The sequence below is a fragment of the Tribolium castaneum genome, chromosome 4 (genome assembly GCF_031307605.1).
Source record: "Tribolium castaneum strain GA2 chromosome 4, icTriCast1.1, whole genome shotgun sequence".
In the NCBI taxonomy this organism is placed as follows: Eukaryota; Metazoa; Arthropoda; class Insecta; order Coleoptera; family Tenebrionidae; genus Tribolium; species Tribolium castaneum.
In genome coordinates, this window is record NC_087397.1 from 21,423,030 (window position 1) to 21,432,292 (window position 9,263).

The 9,263-nt window shown below is 31.4% G+C and overlaps 1 protein-coding gene across 1 annotated transcript; it reads left to right on the forward strand.

Moving 5' to 3' along the window:
• Nucleotides 1-926: 926 nt before the first annotated feature.
• On the forward strand, nucleotides 927-8,257 carry CCT7 (Chaperonin containing TCP1 subunit 7). Its single transcript, XM_962366.5, has 3 exons — nucleotides 927-1,053; nucleotides 1,160-2,070; nucleotides 7,410-8,257. The coding sequence occupies exons 1-3, from the start codon at nucleotides 1,048-1,050 to the stop codon at nucleotides 8,113-8,115; spliced, it is 1,623 nt and encodes a 540-aa protein (XP_967459.1). The 5' UTR covers nucleotides 927-1,047; the 3' UTR covers nucleotides 8,116-8,257.
• The last annotated feature ends 1,006 nt before the right edge of the window (nucleotides 8,258-9,263 follow it).

The following is a 9,263-nucleotide window of genomic DNA, read 5'->3' on the forward strand; positions in this document are numbered from 1 at the left end:
AAATTCTTGATCATTTTGTAGAAACTGAAACAGTAGCTGTTTGAAATAAATTTTTAATTTCGTATTTCTTAGTTTTTATGCAATAAATTAAAAACAGATGTCACATTATTTCAAGAACTAATCAAAATCGACCAATAACAATTTTTAGTGTTAAAAGCTACATCAAAAAACTGCAAAAAATATAGGGTGTTTATTTTTAAAAATACGAGTTCTCTAAACACAAACACTCTGTATGCTTGAAATTAATTTTAGGTTAGTCAGGAAGTTAGTATCTACGGATTTCGTAAAAAAATGCTTAAAAATCGCTGAGACACTTTTTTGGTCCACAATTTTCTCTCCCCCGGAAAGATGGATATAGTTTAAGCAATTTTGAAGCAAAATTATTGATATCATTTATGATGAATTAATTAATTAATTAATGAATTAATTAATTGCTCTTAAACAATGCGAACAAATTTTATGAAGTTTTTTACTTGTCTTGAAAATTTTTTTAATATGGAGTTATTAGCTGTTGCAAAACTATAAAAAGGCCAATGTCGCATTTTACCATTTTTTTGAAAGAGATTGATAAATTTGTAAAACAGATCTCTCATTGAAAGTGTAAAATACATTACCTATTAATTTTTTGGTGTGCATGAATAATTTATAACAGCTAATTTTAACAGAGAATACGACGTTGGCATTTTTACAGTTTTGAAACAGTTAATAAAATAAAGTTTAGACATGTGTGGCGGGAAAAAAATTAAAATACAGTCTCGCCAACCAAAACACTAGTAACAATTTCATTATAAAATGTTTTTATTTTCTGCTTAGAATAAAGCAAAAATACTGCTAGTTGTTGATTTAACTAAGTCATATTAAACAAATTGTTAAAAGTGGTGAAATGTAAGCTTAATCGTCTACATATTTTCCAAGAAAATATCACTAGACACAACAGTTGGCAATCAATGACAGATAAACCACACCAATAGTCACGTTTCGTATCGAATCTCCAATTTGTGTTGTTTATACGTGAAATAAGCCCAAATTACCCAATAAATCATCAAAATGATGGTAAGTGTTCACATTTTTTAATATCATCCTTAGGGTTTGTAATTATTTTCACAATTTGCTACCGGCACCACACCTGTCTCAAAATACCTCATTTTTACCCCCACAGCAACCACACATCCTTTTATTGAAAGAAGGGACCGATACTTCTCAAGGAAAACCGCAACTTATCTCAAACATAAACGCGTGCCAATCGGTGGTTGACGCCGTACGCACCACTTTAGGCCCTCGTGGAATGGACAAGCTTATCGTAGAGAAAAACGGTAAAGCTACCATTTCCAACGATGGTGCCACTATTATGAAACTCCTAGACATCGTACACCCAGCTGCCAAAAGTTTGGTCGATATTGCAAAATCCCAAGACGCTGAAGTGGGTGATGGAACCACAAGTGTTGTCCTCTTAGCTGGCGAATTTTTAAAGCAAATTAAACCATACGTTGAAGAAGGCGTCCACCCTCGTATTATCATTAAAGCCGTAAGGCGTTCGCTGCAATTATGCCTCGATAAAATTACCGAGTTAGCTATTAAAATCAACAAAGAAAATGCGGCTGAATTTCACTCATTGTTGCAAAAATGTGCAGCAACTGCAATGAGTTCGAAACTAATCAACCAACAACGTGACTTCTTCTCGAAAATGGTTGTGGATGCTGTTTTGTTATTGGACGATTTGTTGCCGTTGAATATGATTGGGATTAAGAAGATTCAAGGAGGAGCTTTGGAGGATTCAGTTTTGGTGGCTGGTGTTGCATTTAAGAAAACTTTTTCGTATGCTGGCTTTGAAATGCAACCGAAGAATTATCACAATTGTAAAATAGCACTGCTTAATATTGAGCTTGAATTGAAAGCTGAGCGAAATAATGCCGAAGTTAGAGTTGATAATGTGAAGGAGTATCAAAAGATTGTGGATGCGGAATGGAATATTTTGTATCAAAAATTGCAAAAGATTCACGAGTCTGGGGCCAATGTTGTCTTGTCCATACTGCCGATTGGAGATGTTGCCACACAGTATTTTGCTGATAGGTATGTGTTTTAAAACTAACAAAATAATAGGTGTAATAGAATATTATTCAGAGGGTTGTAGACGTTATTGTTATTTCTGGTTCAATTTTAACAATTAAAATCATTAAATGGTTTTTATTCTTCGACACTGTCAAAATTTACGGTTTTCTTCTGTGTAAGGAAGTTTTTAACGTCAGATTTTTAACAGGTTTAAATCATTTTTAAGCTTTGTTGAGTTTCATTCAAAAAATGAAGCGTTGTATTCAACTCATTTTCGTGAAAATCGTTTCATTTATTTTACCTTTCACTCGTGGTTTAAAAATCCTTTTGTGAAACAAAGCGTCCAATTTACACCCAAACTTGTCGAATAATACTCGTAGTATATGAAAAATAAATTTCATTTTAGGTTTGAAGCACGAATTCAAGTTTCAAAAACGAGTGGCATAATCACGAGTTATTTTAAATGTGAATGTCGTTTGTACTGTTTTTAGTAATTTGCTCTCCTTTTGCCGTTTTTAATCAACAAATTTTACTTTGATCGATTAAAAGATTTTGGTGATAATACGTAATCTGTTAATTTTGAATGTAGAAAATTGATCTAATTTTTTTATCTATGTTCTTTCAAAAAAACATGAAGGTAATATTGCATAAGCGTTACAAACTCAAGCAAAATCAATTTTTAAGAAAAATGATAAACAAAATATTTTTTTTTAGAATTGGATATTGTTTCTACGTTAAATCATTAAGTTCATTACCTTACAGACCATTTATTATTTTGTTTTAGTTTTTTTTACCCGTATTTATGGAAAAACCTTTTCAGATGGCGTGAAAAAAATATAGTCATAAATAAGTCATATAACAAGACCCCTTAAAAAGATACTAAAAAAGTGTGTACCTACCATTTTTTTATAAAAAAATTAAAATGACAAAAAAATTGTTTGTTTTTTTTTTTCAATTTATTTTAAAATGACACGCATTATTTTTCCTTCAAATTGCTATAATACTGGGTATCCCAACAACTTGGAAAAGTTATTATTGACTTGTAAATACTAACCCTCTGCATTAGGTAAAATTATTTTCAAATATACGGGGTGTTTCAGAAATTAATTTCAATACAAAATTATGTTAATTTCTTTGCTTTTTTGATCCAAACGCGCTTTTTAAAAAAATATATTACACAAAAACTAAGTAGGGCTGAAACTGAACCTTAAATGAAAATTTTACTTTTAGGGCCGGTTTATAGAAAGCTTCGTTAAAATTTAATTTGTTGTTAAAAATTAACAACGCGAAATGGCTAATCAAATTTGTTCAATTTGGTCACGTTATCAATTAAATCACGCATTTAATTGCAGATTAACTTAATGACGCTTCTTTAAACCGACCCTTAAACTACTGAAACAATAGTTAAATAATTTTCTTTAATGTTTAAAGTTAAACATATTTTGAATAATGAGAAGAGACACTTAACTGTTAATGTTTTTAGAGAGACAATTTAAAATTGTTTTAGATGTGGAAATTATTTTTTAGGTTATTCAACTTATAACAAACCTCGTAATTTTTTTATCTTGCTTGCAGTGAGCTAAAAAAATAGCTTCTTTAAGTTTGAACATTCCTCTTTAAAGTGGTGAAAGTCCTAATTTTCTTGGATTTTTAGAGTCGGTTTATAGAACGTTTTAATTGCAATTAAAGTTTAATTCGAAATTAACGTGACATTTGTTAATGCATTTTAAATGGCAACTTAAGTCAAATTAGATTAATTCTGAATTAAATCTTAATTTCGTTTTCTGTAAACGGACCCTTAGTTTTTGTATTTTTTTTTTTAATGTTTTTGTCTAAAATATTAAATTATTTCAAAAACTAAGTAAAATCGACCAATAAAGAATTAACTTAAAAACATCAGTTTTCAAAACAACATTAAAAAAACAAATTTGTATTTTAGCAGATTTTGGAAACATTATTCTGTATTACGTTTTCATGAAGATTTCAGTTCGATTTGAAAACTGTTTTGGTATCCAATTCGGAAATAAAATTAACTAGACGCCCTCTGGTGACGACTTTTGAAGTATGTCGAAAACAGTAACGAAATTTTCGTAATTCCACATTTAATTGACATCTAATAAATTGTTAAACAATTTTGCGTGTATAATGTTAATTGCTTATATTAGAGAGAATCACTTTAACAGTACGTGGTGGTAAATACTAGCTTTGACTTTGATTCTGTTGTTTTTCGTGGTATAAAGTGTTTATTGTTGGAATTTGAAGGTGGATAAAAAGTGAAAAAGATTTAAATTTTCATTACAAAGTGTTATCAAACAGTTGTCTAATTAAAGACTATAGTAATGGATCACATCGAACACAAAGCTGGGCTCAAGAAACCAATAAATTAGTGAAGTTTGTGAATTTTAGGTTAGAATTTTTCCACTGATAAAATCATGAATAAATCAACAAAACTACAATTAAGATTAACAACTGCTAATACACTTAAAGGTAAATTATGCCAAAAGGTAGGCTTTTCAATGTCTTTGTAATAATTTTCCAATAAAGAAAGTGAACCAAAAAAGTCATCGTTATTCGTGTTTTCCTCGTCATCTCTAATTTGTCAACATTCGTTTCTTCCACTAAATATACAATAGTCATTCCGCATTGGCAATGTAATAATTGTGAAGCCTCAAAATTCGTACAACGCTCAAAGTATCCGAATAAACATTTTCCCGCTATTTATGGTTACTGTTTTCGACCTAGCTCAGTGGCGCCTCCAACGGTAACTTCACTTCCGAATTTCAAACGTGTTTTCATGGCAAATTTTAAATCTGGATTTGAAATTTTGATATTTTTATTTGTCACTTGTCATTGGAAGTACATACAACTTTTGGAAGAAATGTTTTAAGGATATTCAATGAATTTAACCCATTTAATGGTTCAGTTACTGATAGCACAGGATTTAGTGTCCAACAAGCACAGCTTTCTCAAAAATTCTACCGTTTTCATGAAAAATTTGACCTTAGACTCAGATCGAATTCAATACGTTCAAGTCAGGGTGTTTTCATGAGTTGGATCCGTATTCAAATCGATTTTAATCTACATGAAAACGTAGTATATATTAGCTATTTCAAAATTATAAAAATGCAACGTCGCATTTTCTCTCAAAATTAGTTGTTATAGATTTTTCATTCACTTCAAAAAATTAATTGCTAATATGATTCATAGTTTCAGTGAGGGATCTAATCATTAAACAGCTAATACGTGAAAATAATCTATGACTTTTGTAAAAAAAGACTAAATTTCTAACATTTCACAATGGACTTTTCCAATTGCTGGGACACTTGTATATTGTTGTCCTCAGAAAGTTAAAATGTAAAATTTGTTTCATAAAAAAACGACTTTTTAACTCATTAAAACTAGGTGACAAATGGAGTACAAACTGATTTAATTACGAAGAGATTGCATTTAGGAGCAACATACAACATTGTAAAGAAACTATTTTATACTTTTCTTTAAAATTCAAAATTTTGCGTTCACTTGCTTTGCAGGCGTTCTCAGTACTCTCACTGTAAGTAAACATGTGAATTTGTAAATTTACCAAAAAACTTTTGTAGTTCTGATAACGCCCTCTTTTAAATTCGAATTTTGAAACTTTCTTTTGGACCACAATTAGATAAACACAATATATCCCATTTAAGTTCATAGTATAATTTTGCAACGTTTCATGAATTGAATTGAATTTTTTTGAGTGAAATATAGCACAAATTGAAAATTTTTGGATAAGAAAAGAAATATACTCAGTGACAAAAAATTACAACACCAAGAAGGAATAGGAAATTTTTGAAGAAATTTGGCACTATTAGCAAGTAATAAATGATTAAAATTTGAACGATTTTAATCAAGTGGTAAGGGAGTTTTTAACAGATAAACTCTTTTACCAGCAAGTGTTGTTTGTTCAATTTTTTGCTTTTCTGACAATTTTTGCAGTGTTTTTTTTTAATTCGTTTTGTTTTAAGTGTTATGAAAACGAAAATATGGCTAGAATTCGACAAAAAAAAATATCAACAATTAAACAAATTTTAAAGAAGCTCAATTTTTGGATTACGAATAGAGGTTTTTTCATTTAGAGAAATTGCTATTTGTTTGAATAATAATCCAAGTACCATCATGCGATGTTAGTACAGTTATCAATCATTGATTAGAAAAGGCTCAGCACAACGTAGAAGAGGAAGCAGACTTAAAAAAACAAATGAAGCCCAAAATGATCATCTTGAGATTATGGCAATAATTTAAGTACAAAAAAAAATTTCTAAGCAGTGGTTGAATTAGAACGACGTCGTACTTCACTTCTGACTATTTACCTTCGAATTAGGTCATTTGGACTGCTTTTTGTTGGATTTCCTAGGTATGGGAGGAATGAGCAAAAACACAGCTTAAACCTGACACACAAACTTTTATTTGGAAAAACAAGGTGTTTCAACCACAAAGTGGTCATCTTCAGGTGAGAATATACACTGCATACATTGACCACATTATGGTCGAAACGCGTAGTGTTTCGAAATAAAGGTTTGATGGGTCAGGCTCAGATATGCGTTTTTGTCCATTTCTCCCATACCAAGAAAAACCAAAAGGAAACAGTCCAAATGACCAATTTTTGTGGTAAACAGTCCAAAATGATAAAAAACGACCTTTAAACCCACCCACTGGGTAAAAATTTGTCTTGTAATGAAATTATAGCCACACTCCAAAGACGACCATTTTGGACTTCATTTGTTTTTTTTTAAAGGTATGCTTTCTCTTTCGCGCTGTCCTGGGCCTTCTCCAGTCTATGACTGATAACACTGGCTTAATGGTAGTTCGATTTCTATTTAAATGACTAGCAATTTCTGTAAACGAAAAACCCCTATTTGTGGTCCAAAAATCATGCCTCTTTCAAAACTGCTTAAATTGTTAGTAATTTTGGCTTTGTCGTCTCCAGGCCTAATTGCGCTTTTAGAACATTTAAACCTAAACGAATAAAAAAACACATAAAAAGATAATCAGAAAAGCAAAAAATTGGAAGAATAACACTTGCTAGTAAAAGAACTTAAATGTTAAAAACTCTCTTACCACTTGATTAAAATCGTTCAAATTTTAATCATTTATTACATTTGTGGCAAGTTTCGTCAAAAAATTCTAATTCCTTCTTGGTGTTGCAATTTTTATGACATTGAGATATATATGTGTTAAATTAAATCCCAGCGACAAATTTTGAGCCCAGGAACTCTCAATTTCATTCTGAAAAATGCAAATTAGTTGTTGCAAAATTCTACTATGAACTGAAATGGGATATATTTGTGTTTATCCTAAATTTTTCTAATCTTTTTATTCAATTCCAGAGACATGTTCTGTGCCGGCCGCGTCCCCGAAGAAGACCTCAAGCGTACATTGAAAGCTTGTGGCGGAGCTGTTATGACAACAGTTCACGACCTCAACGATTCCGTCTTGGGTAAATGCGAATACTTCGAAGAACGTCAAATCGGCGGCGAACGCTTCAACTTTTTCAAAGGCTGTCCGAACGCCAAAACGTGCACAATCATCCTCCGAGGAGGCGCTGAACAATTCCTCGAAGAAACCGAACGTTCTCTACACGACGCCATCATGATCGTACGCCGAACAATCAAAAACGATGCAGTGGTCGCAGGCGGCGGTGCCATCGAAATGGAACTTTCTCGAATGTTGCGGGATTATTCCAGAACTATAGCTGGAAAAGAACAATTGTTGATTGGAGCGATTGCTAAAGCTTTGGAAATAATTCCGAGACAATTGTGCGATAATGCCGGGTTTGATGCTACGAATATTTTGAATAAGTTGAGGCAGAAACATGCGCAAGGTCATTGCTGGTATGGAGTGGATATTAATAAGGAGGACATAAGCGATAATTTTGAGGCGTGTGTTTGGGAGCCGGCTATTGTCAAGGCTAATGCTTTGACGGCTGCGACGGAAACAACCTGTTTGATTTTGTCGGTGGATGAGACTATAAAAAATCAGAAATCGGGGGATGCACAGCCTCAGATGGGTCGTGGAATGGGACGACCAATGTAATTTTTTTTTCATTTTTAACATTATAAACTTCATTAATTATTATCAGACACAGATTGTAGTAATGTCAAGTAAGTTATTTTGTATTGATATTGCAGTGCTTGATTTGCAAATGTATTAATAAATTAACAGATTAATAATTCAATCTCTTTGGTATTTAGTAACCTATGACCCGAATAAAATTGCAAGCTTTGTGATAAAATAAACAGAAAACCGTGGATAAATTCTACACTTGGCAATCGACTGAAGATTTAAAATCTGAAAAAATCAGGGGCCCGGACCGGAATTTAAATTTTGTTCAATGATCTAGAACCGATACCTTTACGGTTGAATCTTTATTTTATTTCTATTATTTTCACTTAAGAGAACTAAAATTTGCTACAATATTTTGATTACATCCATGTGTGCAACTTCAATTGTAATATTATTCATTTCTTTACACAATTATTATCAAAATACCATGCCATCGAAAATGTACTTTTTTTTCACTTGTTATAATAGCATTCTACAATGTAGGCGTTTTGTTGGACGGTAAACACAATTTCGGAATAATTTAGATTAAGCAGTGGAATCAATTTTTAAAAAATTCTGAACTGTTAATTTCTGACACGTGGTTAAAGTTCCGCGAGCACGGCCTGCTCTAATTCATGTCATTTTCGATCTCATGTTATAAAATTTATACACAAGTTCCAGTTATCTTAGGCCATTTTTAGAAAATACAATAATTAGAACAAATTTAGACTAAAGAATAATTGAAGTTTTTAAACATATTCAGGGTGTCCGTTTTTTGAGCTTCAAAAATGTCATTTTTAGTTTTTGAATTATTTTTGTAAAATAAATAAGATCTCGTTTTGAAGTATGACATTCAGACACTTTTTTACAAGAAATATAAATATGTAAGCGCCTTTTTCAAGGCGTTCAGTTACAACACTCAAGTTTGATTTTTCTTATGGACGCCATATTTGATACTTGTATTTTTTAATAGTCTTTTTGTTCCTGATTACAACGATATGATATAGTCTTACATGCTGATTAAACTAAATTTTGACAGTAATATTAAATATGCGAGCAGAATTTTTATAACTTTGTCTTGTTTTGTTTTGCGAAGAATAAACTTGTAGCCTAGCATGTCGTTTAGTTTTCAAATAAAT

Bases quoted from the DNA above. Each gene is read 5' to 3' on its own strand.
- CCT7 (XM_962366.5), top strand. The intron at 2,071-7,409 runs GTATGTGTTTTA...ATTCAATTCCAG, and splicing joins ACACAGTATTTTGCTGATAG to AGACATGTTCTGTGCCGGCC.